This window comes from Mesoplodon mirus (assembly GCF_964341445.2).
Source record: "Mesoplodon mirus genome assembly, chromosome: 13".
Taxonomy (NCBI): Eukaryota; Metazoa; Chordata; class Mammalia; order Artiodactyla; family Ziphiidae; genus Mesoplodon; species Mesoplodon mirus.
In genome coordinates, this window is record NC_138989.1 from 61,457,229 (window position 1) to 61,474,284 (window position 17,056).

The 17,056-nt window shown below is 39.5% G+C and overlaps 1 protein-coding gene across 3 annotated transcripts in view; it reads left to right on the forward strand.

Moving 5' to 3' along the window:
• The window catches only part of SETBP1 (SET binding protein 1), a 375,953-nt gene extending 360,186 nt beyond the window's left edge, over window positions 1–15,767 (forward strand). For all 3 annotated transcript variants that reach the window (XM_082640458.1, XM_082640460.1, XM_082640459.1), the window contains one exon: window positions 10,360–15,767. In XM_082640458.1, coding sequence (XP_082496584.1) covers window positions 10,360–10,985 — 626 coding nt within the window. In that variant the 3' untranslated portion in view covers window positions 10,986–15,767. The remainder of the gene's footprint in view (window positions 1–10,359) is intronic.
• The last annotated feature ends 1,289 nt before the right edge of the window (window positions 15,768–17,056 follow it).

Genomic DNA, 17,056 nt, shown 5'->3' on the forward strand with positions numbered 1-17,056 from the left:
CTGGATAAAAGAAAAATGTAAGACTTTTCTTTCCCCACTCCAACATCAGATGCAGTATCCTTTCTGGCAGAAATAATAGAGTTGGGCATACACCTGTAGGCTATGCAAAGTTATTGTTTCTGTGGTACATCCATTGTCTACTAACCAGACACAAAGATATATGAAAGTCTAAAGCAATGGGTATAAATTGCTTGCTGGTGTTATGAAGAATTCAGGGATATTTTATTGTATAAATTGACATTTTTTCTTGAAAAACTTCAATGAAGAGAAAAATAGTAGCAGGCGCTTGAGTCACATGAATCATGCCCAGAAGGGATTAAAGGGAAGGTTGACATGAGGGTATTCAGATTCTCTGGAAACCTCACAAACCTGGACCCTCTCTGAGAAAACAAAAATAAGATTCCAGACTTTCACAATGGACTAAAACCAATAAAACTAAATTTTGTAGATTTAAATAGAAGGCTTGCTTTTAAGCTCAAAAACCAATTCCACATAGCAATGGCCAAGTTTGGTGGCCAAACCTATGAAAGTGTTTAAGAGAGTTAATTGAGCCTCCATTTAATATGAACCAACCATGTGATATTGCTGCAAAAAAAAAAAATGCAGGTTGTTTCGTTGGTTGTCTGTTTTAATGTAGCTCACATTAATAGAACATTAATAGAAGTGTAGTGCCTTATGCATTCATCACTTCATACTTGGAAAATCAGTTCAATTCTGGGCACCAAAATTTAAGGTGGGATTTGTTAGATGATTAAATCTCCAGAGGAAGGTAATCAAATGGAATATAGCCTAGAAGTAATCTCATATGAGACACAGATGAAGGAATTGAGGATATTTTACCTAGAACATAGAAGACTTGGAGGTGTATAACTATTTTTACAGAATCATATTTATTCTGAAGTAAGGGTCCTGCCAAGAAATTAAGAGATTTGTCTGAAGGCAGAGAACTGAGGGGTGAAAAGTCACGATGAGAACTTCATTCTACTAACGTCCTGGTCAATGTGTTTTTTAACAACACAAATTGTAAACAGATTGTAAACATAAGTCTGAGTTTTAAGTAAACAAATGCAATTATTAAGTCCAGTTAGAAAACAGAACATGAATACCAACCATTTGATGTAATTCTTGAAGTTCTAGCATGGTCAATAAGGATTTATTTCATCTGAGCCTAAATATTAAAAATGTGAAAATTTTCATGAGAGCATGTTTGTTACATTATTCTTTGTTTTTCTAATTTTTTTCCCAAATTTAAAAGAAAGGAAATCTCTCACAGTCAAGTATGAACATGCATCTACAATAGTTGGAGTATTATATAAGGGATGGTATTTATGGTTAAGGATACTGCTATGCCACATTTGAGAGGAAAGAAAGAAGAAATATAAAGAGCCCTTTGAGAGGGTGCAACCACCCCCGCCATGTGACCACCTGGCATGCTGTGAGACTCAACAGATGTAGCGTCAAAGTTTTTGGCATTAACTGCATTTCTATCCAGCCTCTCACGTTGTCTAGTCAGTCTGCTGGGGCTTGAGCTACATGCAACATACAAAAGCCAGAGTTGATTGAAACAGAGCGGAGTTAAATGTCCCTAGTATTCCTCACTTTATGAGTGCCACCACTCACAATTCACTCCTCGCCAAGACACTCTGACTCTAATAAGTATCACCCCCAGAAAAACTCCCAGAGTTAAAATTCTTCTGTGGATTCATCCTGGGTAATTCCTACTAATAATATGCACAGTGGACCTTAGAGGCTGATACAGCTGCCCCTGTCTCTAGTTCTCTGATCTCTGAACTCTCTCCCTTCACCCAGCTTTCTCAGGCCAAAGCCCTGCTTCCCTTCCTTAGAGGTTCTCTGAACAATCTGGCAGTGTTTTTATTCATCTTAGTCTCTGCAAATCTCAGTCTCTGGAGACAAGTTACCACTGCCTTTATCTGTCCAAAGCCACAGCTGGTTTGTCCAAAACCCAGGCTCATGAAATGACTGGCATTATTACCCTGTGGTCAGAAAACTCAAGGATTCTGAACACCTAGGGACCAGGACCACACAACTGCCTTACCGAATAAAGGAGGTCAGCATCAAATCCCATTCCGGAGTCCCATGGATGGGACACTCTTGACTGCCTTGGAATTACATGCAATTCAATTAAAGGTGCTCTAGGGAATAGGAAGATTAATGATATTAGGCTTTGGTTTCTAGGATTTACAATCTGAAATGATCTAGCAGGAAATATTAATCAAGCATCTACTATGAGAAAGGAGCTGTGCTCTTTGTTATGAGGGGTACAAAGAACACATGCTGTCTTCAAGAAGTTTTAATGGCTTCTTAGGCCATGCACGCATAGAAAGTTAAATTCCTCTAGGATTAAATACTGCATGAATGAAGTCTTCAAGAGTCTAGAAAAACAAAGGAAAACTTTTAAGCATTTCAAATTTTTGATCATGAAGTGATATTGGTAACATACTTTTGAACAGTTACCCCATGTAAATACATATTTAGAATATGTGTACTCATCTTTCAAAATGTAAACTTTAAAAGGTGAGATAAATCTGAAATAAATAATATTCTTAAATTTAAATTTCATTTAACTGTATTATTAATGAAACAAATTTTATACTAATATTAATATTTTTAATAATATTCAGAGAGGACCAAGTGATTGAGTTTGAATACTTCTTTTTGAAAATCTTGGGGTTTTTCTAACACTTGTGATTAAGCAATTTGAAGGTCTCATTTCAAATTCAGTTTGTTTCAATACTTGTTAGTAGATGTTATAGGTTAAAAGGATATTTCACATAAACGTAGATCCAAAAGGAGAAAGTGTATCATTTTGCTTAAATCATAATACTGTTTTTTTCAATCCCATCCATCAATTAAGTAAAGGGTTTTTTTGTTGAAATTCAACTAACCAACTTCCTTTATTAACAGTCAGATGGTCTTGCATTTCAAAAGACATTGCATTTTTTTAATGAGTTCAAATCTCTGAAACCCTTCATTTGGAAGTTCACTCTGTTTACAAGATTTTTTAATTTGCATATTTAATGATGTTATAGGTTATAATATCATTTTCAGCAACAAAATTGTCAAAAATGGAAACATTTCCAATCAATTTAAAAAATGCTGTCGCCATAGTATGAGTTTGCATCTAAAAGCAGTTACTTTCTTGCCCATTTTGCCCTAAAGGGACATTAAGGGTTTTTTTTGTTTTTTAACAACTGCTAGGTAACATTACAGACAGCCCATTGACAGCACTGAGAAGGTGAAAACATTTAGAACACTTCTCTCAAAGTAGAAGAAAATTGCCAAATTCATCTTTGAAAATAGCAGCTCTTTTATACAGTTTGCTGCAAGGTAACCAATAAAACTCTCTGTGGTATATAACATATTTCATGGATATTCCTGACCTCATTACAAAGTATTTTTATTTTTTGTTAAAGTTTTTTTTTTATTGTTTAAAGATCTTAATTTTCTAAACCATGTTCAGGACCTGACAACACCTGAAGGGAATAAACTGATGGGATGCCATCAGCCCCTTGAATGCATGTGGTCTCTTCTTTTCCCAGGAACCTCATGCCCAACTGTGACAGGTGACACATCTTGCAGCCCAAATAAAGGCATCACCCACCATCACTCCATATAGTAAGCATTAGAATGCTTAACTTAGTTCTTATTTTTCTGATAAGATATAAATAATATAAATTAAAATAATGTATATAGGGCCTCCCTGGTGGCGCAGTGGTTGAGAGTCCGCCTGCCGATGCAGGGGATACGGGTTCGTGCCCCGGTCTGGGAGGATCCCATATGCCGCGGAGCGGCTGGGCCCGTGAGCCATGGCCGCTGGGCCTGCGCATCCGGAGCCTGTGCTCCGCAACGGGAGAGGCCACAACAGTGAGAGGCCCGCATACCGCAAAAAAAAAAAAAAAAAAAAAAAATAATGTATATAATTATATATTATATAAAAATTTATATATAATAGTTAAATACATCAAATTTATATATTTTTACATATACATGTATATATATTTACATAAAATATATATTATAAAATATATTATATATTTTATATACTTATATAAAAATATTATTATATAAAATAATTTATATAATAATATGTCTTTCTTGCAGCCCAGTTTCCTCCTTGGGAACATGCACCCCACTTGAGAGGCTGCCAATTTAGAACAGGATCAGATCTGGAGAGGCAGAGAGGAGCGCCCACACATAAACGCGCAAGCGCACACCCACCGCTTCACCTCTCCATCAGTCGAACCGCTCCTCACCTCCTACCTTCACTTTTCCCACGGAGAAATGTGAAATAGGAGCAAAACAAAGACCAGGGTCTCCTAAGCCATTGCAGCTGAGATGGAATGTTCTTTCACAATAAACCCCTAAAAGGAAGCTGTCATTTAATAGTCAAGCAGTTACTGTGCATTAAACAAGCTAGTCACATTTTCAAAGAAACCCCAAACTGTATTAAGGTGACTTTAAGAACAGAATGGAAGTACCATTCTATCGTGACAAATGCCCCACATCTGCTAACACTTAATTCTAAATTATGGCTTTCCAATTGGAAAGCAGTGGTATATAGCATGTGTGCTGATGACTGGCAGTGACTCTTCTGATGTGCTCTGCCCACCAGAAGCCTCACCAGCCAAGGCAACTTGCCATTTTTTTCAAATGAACTTTTAAGACCAGGACACAAAGGTTAATTTAAATTCTAAGGAAGAAGGAAAAAGGATTGCTTGCCAAGGCAAGTTGCTTCATATATCCCCTTAGAAAATAAAAAGCAGCATTTGGAAAACGAGATCATTATTGAGTTAAGTACAAAAGTATCCAAAAAATGCACATTTTCATGGGAGAACATTAAACAATTGAGTTGCCTTGAACTTGTATTTGCTGCCCATGTACTACATACCAGATCTTGTACTGCTGTGTGAATAACTGGGAGTACAGAGGGAAGACATGGCCTTTGCCTTTGAAGAATCTTCTAAGTATCAGCATACAAAGCAATTCACACTGCAGCTCTGTGCCTTGACTGAGGCTGATGGTTCTCCAGCCCTGTCCACCTGGAGGGCAACTCCACTCCGGGCAGTTCAGCAGTCCCCAGTATTTCTCTACCTTCCCAATTCAAACAGCAAGAAAATTTCTAATTAGTCTAGAGATAAATTTGCCTCCCTCTCTGACTTTATAAAACTAGAATGTGTCTTACACATGGGCAAAGTCTCCAAACCATTAGCACCTATTTCTTAGGAAGCTTCTATACAGCTAAGCCTTATTAGCCCTTACCTTGCTCACAGTGCTTACACGACATCTATATAAAGTCAGTGTGTAACAGCAGTGATAAGTCCAGTGTTTGATTATCATAAAAGAAGTAGCAAAATCAACAAACGCTGATGAGCTAATCTGATAATGGGAGCAAAGAGAAAATCTAGATCTGGACCAAAACCAACTCAATCATTTGCATGGCAATTTTAGGTATAGAAAAAGTCTACAAGATGATTTGCATTGCAGAGTTACGAAGAAATGAATTCATATTTTGCCTTGGCCACTCATAATTATTCTTTAAGGCTAACAAAGAACAGGCAAGATATAGGACAATTATAGGAAGGAGAGCAAATATGGAATCAATCTTGGTGCAAGAGCCCAGAAATTACTGTCTAATAATGAAACAATTTGAAGAGAGAAAAATCTGTTAACATTTAGAGGAACAGTGAAATCATAAGCAGTAAGGAGAAAGATTTGTGAATATGAAACCCTGCCAAGTCCAAAGCCCTCCTCTCCACCACACTAGGATTTCAAAATTATTAGATGAAATAAATGTCGTAGAAAGAGACCTCACTTTTGGTAAGGCAATAGATGAGTATAGGTAAGAATTACAGCAATCTTTAAATACAGAAGCATCTAGTCTAACTGTTCAGTGTAATAGATGAAGAAAGAGAGACCCAGAGGGGCTAAGAGGTTCATTCTAGTTCAGCTTGGTTTCCAGCTCTCCCTGCCCAGAGCCCTTCCTACTGACCTGCACTCTGGTGCTTTTCACACACGAAGTAATGAGCCTACACTGAAAATTTAGATAATACACACAGGACAAAATAAAATTCAGATGTTCAGTACATGTGAAACCCCTCAAAAATTGTAATGTGCAAAAGAAAGAGGGATATTAAGTCTTAACACCTGAGGCCATCAGTGGAGATAGGACCATGACATATGTTTATGCAGTTGGTCACAACATAAAACCCAGAGTGCTCATTCATTCCTCCCTCCCATTCAGCCAGGAGGGTAGATACCAGCAGGAGTTTTCTAGGGAGATTATGCATGCCCTTTACTGAGGACATTTATTCTTCTAAAATTATTTAGGTGAAATGAAGCCCAAGAATATGAAAACCAGAGCACCCCCCCACCCCCCGCCAGTCCTAAGATCCTGAGAAAGATGTTTTACTGACACTAATCATTTATATTTTTTTAACCATGTATTATGGAACTAGCAAGAATATACCAAAGTATCAGAATAGCATAATAAACCTCTGTGTACTCATCACTCAGCTTCAACATAATCAACTCATTGCAATCTTGCTTTAGGAATACTTCCACTCCCCTCCTCCCTCCCTTATTATTTTGAAGCCAGTCACAGATGCTATCATATGATTTCATCTATTAATAATTTTGTATGTATTTCTAAAAGGTACTTTGAAAAATGATCACAATGCAATTATCACACCTAAGAAAGTTAGCAATTATTATATAATATCAAGAAACACTCAGACATTATTCAAATTTCCATGAATTTATAAAATGTCTCTTTTGACAGATTGTTTAAATTGGCATCCAAATCTGATCATTTTATCTCTTCTCTCTTAATTTACAGTTCCACCCTCCCCCCCCCAACCTACTTGTTGAAGGCACCAGGTTGTTTGCCCTGAGCTTCCCACAGTCTGTGCTTTACTGAATGGATGTCGGTGTGTCCTCTGTATTCCGCGGTACTTAGGTCTAGAGCTGAGCTGCCCAGTATGGTAGCCACTAACCACATGTAGCTATTTAACTTTAAATTACACTAAATTTAGAGTCAATTCCTCAATCACTTGCCATATGTCAGGTGCCCAGTAGCCACATGTGCCTAGTGGCTGCTGTATGGGACAGCATAGATGTAGACCAGTTCCACCACTGCAGAATTTCTATAGGACAACGCTACTCTAGAGGCTTAATAAAGTCCCATAAGGTAGCTTTGGAGGGAAGAAATGTTGAAATCTCATCCACCCAGTCTTTGACTCACAGTTAATCTGCACTGGGGTCACTTTAAACCTTCACACCTGGATATTGAAAATGAAATAAAAATTCAAGGGATATGTGTGTTTCTAAATTTACATAAATGGTATGCTTACAAATGCTTTTGTTATTTGCTTTTTTCAAGTTTTTTTTTAGATTTAACCGTGTTGATATATTTATATGTATTTTATTCCTTTTAACAGACGTGTGTACAATATTTCATTGTTTGAATGTATCGCAGTACTTCATTGTCTTTTTAATTAATATTTATATTATTTTAAGTCTTCTGTAACATACACTGAGCTTCAAGGAATGTCTTTGGCCTCCTGTTACATATGAGCAAAAGAAGTGACCTGGCCTTAGGATCTCTGGGGCATTGGGCACGCCCATCTTCAACTCTAGCAGTTATTGCCCAATCACTCTCCAAAATGATTGTGTCAATTTGCTCTCCTGCCAACACTCTGCAAGTGTTCCTACTTCCTTACAGAATTATACATATTAGGTAGTTTCAGATTTTAATTTTTACCAATATGGGTTCACATATATGCAGTAAAAGTACAAATTCAAGCAGGGAAAGGAAAGGAAATGGAATTGATGATGGAGCACTGACTTAGCTGACTCTAAAATGTTTTGTGCTTAAAAAAAATAATAAAGCATGTATGGCAAAAAGTTAATGTTTATTAAATGTGAATGGTGGGTACAAAAGAGTTGGTTATGATATTTTTATTATTGTTTGGTAGGTTTACAGTAATCAGAATAAATTTTTATTTCATAATCACTTTTCAATGCAAGGGCCTAATAAAAAATTATGCAGCATATAACAAATTATTGAATATGGAATTATCTACTAGGTTCCTTTTTGTTTGTTTGACATTTCATGCTAAAAAAAAAAGTACTGAGAAGAAATATCCATTGGCTGTATTTGCCCCAAATGATCTCCAGCTCAGCTCACGGAGTTTTCCAGTCAAGCTTTACTCAGTCAAACATTGCCAACTAATTGCCCAAAATGATTTACTTTGTACCTGCATGCTGTATTTTGTGTCGCATAGCATTTTCTTCTCTTTGTATGATATAAACTAAAAAGAAGGTGAACTGCAAGTGGAACTTTTATTTGGAATAATGCCAAAAGTTTTGTTGGGTATTTCTGACTAGTTTTCATTTCTTCGTGAACTCTGTGGACAAGGTAAATGGCTTAGCTCTGACATGGAGACCTGCTCTTACTGTCACTATATTTGCAATGGTCGATTTAAAAATCCAAACTAAAACTCCTTTAGAGAAGAATATGATTATAAGGCAGCAACAATCAGTGTGATTCATCAGTGGAGAAACAGTTTTTAAATCCCTTCCATGTACAAGGCACCATGCTATGCCCTGTGAGGGACATAAAGACCAACAAAAGTTGGTCTCTGCATCTGAAAACTTAAAATCAAGCAAGCTTTTCCTTTTACAACACTAAGTACAAAAATTTTATTTTTGTAGCCAGAAGCTCACTCTGGCTTTGTTCTATTTTGATCTTTATAACTTATTTTAAAGATTGCTCAGTAGTTATTCATTGCACAGTAAGTCTCACAATGACCTTTGGCCAAAAGCAGTACCATTTTGGCCTGTCCTGTGGAACTCAGAGCTTCCCACTCCATGAAACTTGTGACATAAATAACTTCAAATAAAACCTTCTGAGAGATCTGTGTCGGGCACAACATGAGAGAGAAATGGGGAAAAGCAGGGAAAGAACCAAGCAGGAGTGCCCAAGAGTAAGTGACAGCAGTGTCTTTGTTTTCAGCATTTTTTCCTCATCTCCCTTAAGATATTTATTCTGCTTGTCCACTAGTAGTTGAAAAAATATGGGATGAGACAACAAACCACGACGCTAAAATGAAACACATTTGTTTTTAGGCCTGCAACCTTTCGTAGGGTTGACGACAACTACATGGGCTTCTTTGGGGATGAACATTTAGTGTAAATCACAGCAGCAAACACTAAGGACACACTTCTTAAGCTTATAAGTAGCCAGAGGGAGGAGCCGGTGTGAAGATGGGTTATCAGGATGTGTGTGAGTGTCTGTGTATATGTGTGTATACATATGTATGTACACGTTTGCCTCTAGTGAACAATACAAGGAGAAAGAATGATCTAAAGGAGGAAAGGTCTGCTACGTCTTGAAGCCATTCACACTTTATGGTCTCTGAACTTCAAAATGAAGCAGTTCTGAAGGCTATTTAGTGGCGGCAGTACAGGACTTCCTGCAACTAGAAGTTTGGCTCATAAAATAGAGACGCATCTGGCCACCAGGACATGAAAAGAGCTCCTTGCAAACAACAGCCCGGTAGCACGGGTGTAAATGATTCAGAAACACCTGGCTGGTATTTCCCTTGGGGTTTCCAGAAGATGAACTAGTTAAGAAAGACTTGGTCAATTGGACATCATCAGGCAAGCTGACAAGTCCAGACCATTGGGGAAAAAAATTAGAGAGATGGGATCATCCCAAATAGAGTGTTCCTGAAAAGTATCCTCCCTCTGTCATTGGAGGAGGGTTAGAAATATAACAGGTTCGGTTAGATATTCTAGTTCAGGTCAAGGCACCTCTTTTTCGAGGCTGACGGTACAAATGAATGATCCAGATTGCTTGATCCAGAGGGCTGCTTGTCATTTTTTCCATTCAGCATCTTTTACAAAGAGATGAAGTATAGCCTAATGCTAAATTGAATTAGATCAGATGTCAAAGGGCTGAATAAGAAATAAAAGCTATGATAGGAGAAAGTAATGGGAGAATTTATACTGTGATTCTGACATTGATTTCCATGGTAGATCTTCCTACATGGTGTGAGCCTCAGTTTCCAAACTTAAAAATGGGAACAAGTGTATTTCATGGGATTGTTGTAGAGACTGAAATAATGAAATGCTTTGTACACATAATATTCAACCCATGTTTATTTTTATTATTTTTAATTTTCATAAAGGAAGAAATAGTGGGTACAGAGTCATAGTTATAGCATTAATTTTCCATAATCTTCATAGCCAAATATAATGCCAGCTGTCACTGAAAAGACTAGGTTTGAGGCAGTCTGGCATCCTGTAATCGATTTCTTCTCTCTTCCCTTCCCGCAGCCAGCTCCTCGCTGAAGAAGCGATTCAAGCGGCGGGAGATCGAAGCCATCCAGTGCGAGGTGCGGAAGATGTGCAACTACACCAAGATTCTGTCCACCAAGAAGAACCTGGACCACGTGAACAAGATCCTGAAGGCCAAGCGGCTGCAGAGACAATCAAAGACAGGCAACAACTTCGTCAAGAAGAGGAGAGGGCGTCCCCGGAAGCAGCCCACGCAGTTCGATGAGGACTCCAGAGACCAAATGCCGGTGCTGGAAAAATGCATCGACCTTCCCAGCAAACGGGGTCAGAAGCCGAGCCTGAGCCCGCTCGTCTTGGAGCCGGCCGCCAGCCAAGACACCATCATGGCCACCATCGAGGCGGTCATCCACATGGCCCGGGAGGCGCCTCCCCTGCCCCCGCCCCCGCCCCCGCCCCTCCCGCCGCCGCCGCCGCCGCCGCCGCCACCCCCGCCGCCCCCTCTGCCCAAGACCCCCAGAGGAGGCGGGAAGAGGAAACACAAACCTCAGCCTGCGGCCCAGCCCACGCAGCAGCCGCCCCCGCCGCAGCCCCTTCCCCAGGAAGAGGAGGTGAAGGCCAAAAGGCAGAGGAAGTCGCGAGGGAGTGAGAGCGATGTCCTTCCCTAGGGTGGGCCTGGGCGTCAGAACCTGGGGCTGGGGAGACTGACGCGTTGGAAGTGCAGTGAGCCGGGGCTGGGTCCGAATGCCCTTCTCTCCCGAAGCTGGGCAGGCAGACTCGGGCCAGATGACGGGGTTGAGCCTTCAGGAGCTCTTGGGAAAGCAAAGCAGGGGAACGTCTTCAAAAGAAGTGTGTCTGTGCTTTACAGCAGTTCCCAGCCAAGGGGCACTTCAGTATGGCTAGATCCTTGACAGGCAGCACAAGACCCATCAAGGAGGAGAAAGAGGGTGGTGCTCTCCGACAGCCGCCAGACCTCCCGCATCCAAGGTGCGCCCTTGATTCCGTTGCATTTGCTGGCCAGGAAAATTGAAAGGGGAACACCCTCAATTAGGAAACATTCCAAGGGGAGAAAAGCCGCAAATTTCTCAGCTGGCTTTGTTGTAAGCCACTTCCATTTAATTGGTTTTTATTTCTTTTGGTTTTTCAAGCTCGGCTAGGCTTTGGGGCACCAACATCATCTTCAGGTGACCTGAATCTTTACGTTAACAATACAGTTTCTCAGATGGACTCATGTCATCAGAGGGTGGAATTGTAGTGATAGGCAACCTTAGACATGCGTTCATATTCTTCTGTGTGTCTCCTCTATCACACATACACTGATTTTTAGAATCATCTGTTCCTACTTTTTCTTTGCCCATTGTACTTCCATATACCTTTTCATTAACTTACTTGCTGCCTTCTTTAACTTGGTACACACCTAAATAATGTAAACCTTACCTGTGTTGTAATGTTCACCCTTGGCATGCTGTCCCAAGGAACTTGGCTTTGAATTTCAGTCATTGTGAAACAAATACTTAGTATCAATAGAGCCTTTTAAAAATAAGTGATTTAGAGCAGCCGAAGATACGTTGACCCAGGTTGTCAACCAGGTTATTTTTATACTTAAAACATATCAGCAAAGAATAGGAAGAATAAAATGGTTTTAATGCACCATAGAAAATGGGATAGCTGACAAATCACCAAAAATTGAAACCCCAGACCCACCAGAAAGACAAGTGTCTAGCAATGCCTTGGTATGTGGATTTTTTTAATACAAATAACTATCAAAGGTCATTGAAAAAAGGGAACAAAAAGACAATAGAAGTACATTGTCTCTTTTCATAAAAGCAAATGGGAGTAAGTGTTCTTATCTGGGAAAAAAAAAAAAAAAGAAAAGAAAGAAAATGCTCAAAGGGTGTCACCACTCCAATAGTATCACGCCACCTTGGGCAAAGTATCCAAGTTGTGGTTGCCTTAATAAACTGAAACATTTTGTACATAATGTAATTATAAATCTATCAGTCTGCATGGATGCAAACTGTGTGTGACAAATCGTCTTTTAAATGGTCAGTTTCGACTGTACATTTCTCATCCAAGTTGTACTCTAGCCATTGGTTTAGCGTGGACAGATATTCCATCTCTATTATCCACCTCCACAGCCCAAGTAAAACATGTTAAGAAACTCAGAATGAATATGAAGTTATTCCATTGCCATAGATGTTTTCTAAAAGTCAGATGTGGAAATTTCAAAGTATTTTCAATTTCCTCCCTCACTCCTCCCCTTACCTTTCCTAAGACATCAAATACCTGGTATGATAGATTATAAAAAGAGAGACACTGAGAGACAGAATTAAATTTCCTAATGGGAATTAGAATATCTGGTTTACCTCCAAAATAAGTTTCTTTACAGGAAGTTGCAAACATCAGGAAATCATATTATTACTTCAGAACACAACATTATTTCCTTAGAGAAAGAAGGATTTTTGTTGGGAACACAGGAGAATAAGGGATGGGTTATCTATGGGAGTAAACTTTAAAATCCCAAGTTAATATGCTTGCAAACATCAGTGCTCTGTCATGGCACCACCAGTTGGTTGAGATTACCCCCAGAGTCATCCTGTTCTGCACTGTCACCACAGACTTCACATCATGTGCTGCCACTAGGTCAGTTGCACTTAATCCCAGCAATATGTAAGTTTAAAGGAGTGCATTCTCCTGTTCTTCAAAGCTTATATCATAGATACTCAGTTTGTGACCTAGGTTGACCTTTGGCATTTCAGAGAGGTTGAACAGCAAAATCAAACCAACCACTTTCAATTTGTCATTCCCAAGCCATGTCTGAGTGGTTCCAAAGTCACTCAAGAGGAAGGTTTAAATTAGCCCCGCTCACCCCACCATTGCTATGAAAGAGCAACGATTTTCATTTCAATTAGACCATAAAGTGGTTTCTCCCTTGTTGGATTTTGAAAATAATTGATTTCATTCTTTCCTTTGCCCCTCTTCCTTAGAGTGTTGTACCCTTTCCCCAACCAAATCTGTGAGCAGATTAAGTCTTCCTGCAGAGGGGAATAAGCTGGCACTCTCTAAGCTTCTTAAGGAAGGACCTCAAGCTTAATTGGCATTAACCTCTAGTAGGTGAGAAATTTCAAATTACTCTAGGATGCATTAGAATTTTCAAACCAACCAAAGGTATTCCAGGAGAGATACAGCAGACTTGCACCTTATACATAAATTCAGTTCTACAGTTGTCATGTGAGTCAAATGCAAATCCTCTACATTTATGATCCTAAGGATAGATTGAAAAACTGCAGAGGAGCAAAACTGAGACAGGCTCACCCGCTGTTTGGAGGTGGGAGCAAGTCCAGTCCCCTGCAGGGCTTCCCCTCTTTCCCATCAAGCTCCTCCCTCAGTATCGCATTACTTTTATTTTTTCTTTTGCTTTCCATTAACCTAACCCATCTTATTAGTATGACCATTTCCTCATTTTCTAACTACCCACTTTGCATTAGCCTCTCCTCTCCTGTCCAGACTCAGCATTGGGCCAGTCTCGTTTCACCTCTGGTTGGTTGCAGAACAAGGATGAGAACCCAGCTCTCCTGATCCGCGTTGTGAAGGTCTCTAGCCACCCAACACTGCCTTCTGTGGCTGCATATTTATTTAGAGAAAATGTCATTTGGGATGCATGAGGCTCCATAAACAGATCCAAAAGTCTTTCATAATAAGAGAGATTCCTTCGTTTTCTTTTCTGTTTCCTGGAATACTTGCCTTCAGCAAGCAGGCATGAACCCACTTATAGGGAATCTGATTAGGGGTGAGCAAAGAATGAAATCTGTATAAAAACCACCCTGAAGGTGATGATGGGTCTCTGATCCACCTTCCTAAGTGGCTGGGGAGCCACTTGCTTTTCAGCCCCTCATCTCAAACGAGAGGAACAGAGTTTAACTTCCTCTAACAGCACTGCTCCGGCTACAGCCCGAGGAAGACGGGTCGAAGGAAAGGAGGGCGTGTCTGGGCTGACTGGAGACCTGGCAGGCCTGGGACTCAACAGCCACTGACAGCCCCGACGAGGTGACTGAGGGCCGGCAGGGTTAGCCTGTTAACTTGGCTGCTGTCCGGAGTGGGAGGCCACGGCCGACGGCAGTCGGAGTTTGTGTTCTGGGCATTGCTGGGTCTATAAATATGATAAGCAAGTGGTGAGAGAATTATAGTATAAGGTGATGTACTACATGGAGATCATAAAGGATTTGGTTTTAGGACTTAAGTAGAAAATCCCACTCCTACAGCTTATTACCCGACAATATTCAGATAATGAGCTTTTGGAGAATATTTTTTCCCTACCACTAGGAAGATTTACCTGGGAACTGTCTAAAGTCTATACATATATTTCCAAAGCCTTTAAATGCCAACTGTAGCATGGAGATGGGGGGTGGGTGGCAGAAGCCGAAATGCCACAAAAGCCATTTAAGTGTTACATTGCAGGATTTTCAGTCCTTCACATTATGTAAAAGTAGATAAAAATAGACATTATTCTCAACACTACCCTATAGTATCACAATGGTCCAAATGCCAGAACTTACAGATAATGTCATCACAGTGCCTAGAAACTCGAACTGTAATATACCGTAGCATTTTCTTGGAGTTTTTTAAAGTTTCTTTCCACAATACCAGGCTCCCCCTGCCTCTTGTTTCTTGGAGAGTTTGCCCTACTGATGAGTCTGCCTCCCTTCTTGGACTCAGTCACTTGGGGAACAGTCTTAGAAGCACATATCAACCAAGGAAGAAACTTCCTGGATATCTCTTGCCCACTTGCCCAGGTATAATAAACACTAAAGGGGGGAAAATTGAAAAGAGCTGCCACTGGTCAACACAGAAAGGCAGTTCCAGCTTAGGTTGGTGTCTTTCTTTTTCTTCCTTTTTTAAAAAAAATCTATTTCTTAAATAATAAATGCACATGATGTGTTAAATATGTATATATATATTTCAAAAGAAAAAATGGGGCACAAGATTGTCTTACAAGTCGTGCTGGCTAATTTTTAGTTTGTATTCATAAGTGGTTTTTAAAAGCCTTTTTTAAAGTGTAATTTGCATGTTCTACTTTGATTGTATGTAAACATATTTTAGAACAAAAAAATGTATTTGTATTTTATTGAATATAGAGGCAAGAAAAATTGTACATTGTTTGAAATGTTCTTTTTGTAACAGTTTTTATTCATAAAGCATTTTTGTACATTTAAAATGAACATGGACTTGCTGTTATTTGAGGCGTAGATACATCTGGCATGCTTTACTGTCATGCTCCTCCATGGTCTTAGATGTTGGGTTTTAAACATTTTTTCTAAAAGAAAGCTCAGTCTTTTTCGCTACCAGATCAGGTTAGCACAGTATAGAGCACTTAACTATTAAAAAAAAAAAGTTAATCCTATTCATATGTTATTCATTGTGTGAAATTAAAGACATTCAATTCAGTCTAACATGAGTTGTGAATTCTTTTGTTTTATTTTCCATCTGGTTCACATCACTAAGGAGTTTAACAGCATTTGGGGGTCTTTGCTCACACCAACTGGATATAGAATCATTGAGAAAATTCTTACCAAATTTCTGCCTTTTGTATGATTCTGGGAAGTACATTATGGGCAAGATTTGAGTCTGATTTACAGGGTTACTGTTCAGAATATATTACACCTGGACATAAAGCCAAGACTGATTCAAGGAACCGGTCAGAACTCTGCTGAAAGCAATCCAAATGTAGTGTAAGATGTTGGAGACCCATCCTATCCTAAAATCTTAGAAGAACAGTATGGTTGGGGGTTAAGGCCTTCTTACTAAATATCCCATGATGTTAGATAGCTGAAGGATGGATCTCTGGCTGGCCTTAAAATTTGACTGGAGTGTTAGGAAAGGCTCTTTAATCAACCACAGGCAGTTACTGATCACCTATCCAAAGCCTACCGGTCTGAGCAAGACCCTAAGGGCAGTGTCCAGGAATACACAATCCTTGCTCTAAAGGAACTTACAAGGTCTGCATGTGGAAGATGAACTATAGTTCTAAGCAGAATATGGCAAGTGGTAGAAGAGTGATGGGGTATCAGAAGGTGGAGCCCTTGAGGTGACACTTTCTTCTCTTCCTACTCTTTCTGTTCTAATTTTTAGTTTACATTCAGAAATAGGGTTTAAAGGTCCTTTTAAAAGTGTAAGTTGCACATTCTACTTTGAGAACTTGTAAACATACATACATTTATGTATTTTTTGGTTCTTTCTTTATCTTCTGATGCACCGCTTTAAAAAGCCAGCAAGGTAAGTAGGAAATGTTATAAGCAGCTCTGCGTCCCTAGCCATCAACCTGACCCGCCATGACATTTATTATGACTTTTGGTATGTGCAGCAACCACAGTGGAATAACTGAAATCTAGTGGAATGAATAGGTCTTCAAGAGTAGATTTTTAGGGCAGCCTCCGGGATGGTTGGAGTCCTAATGCTTTAGATAGTCTCCTGAGACTCAGAGAATTTAGTCAGCAAGTTCTATCAAAGTAGAATTTGCCCTCGTTTCCCTCTCCTCTGCCAACTATCTTGCACTGAACCAGGAAAATTTAAAGCATTATATAGTCGTTTTTCTTTCATTAGACTGTTGGTATTTCTGAAATCAGCAAGGACTTCCAGGAATGTCCCTAGTCTCCTCCCACCAGCTTCTCATGTAGGGACAAAGCTGTTGCCATGAAATTGACTGGCTCAACTTTTAGGGTTTTTCATCAGTCCACAGAGT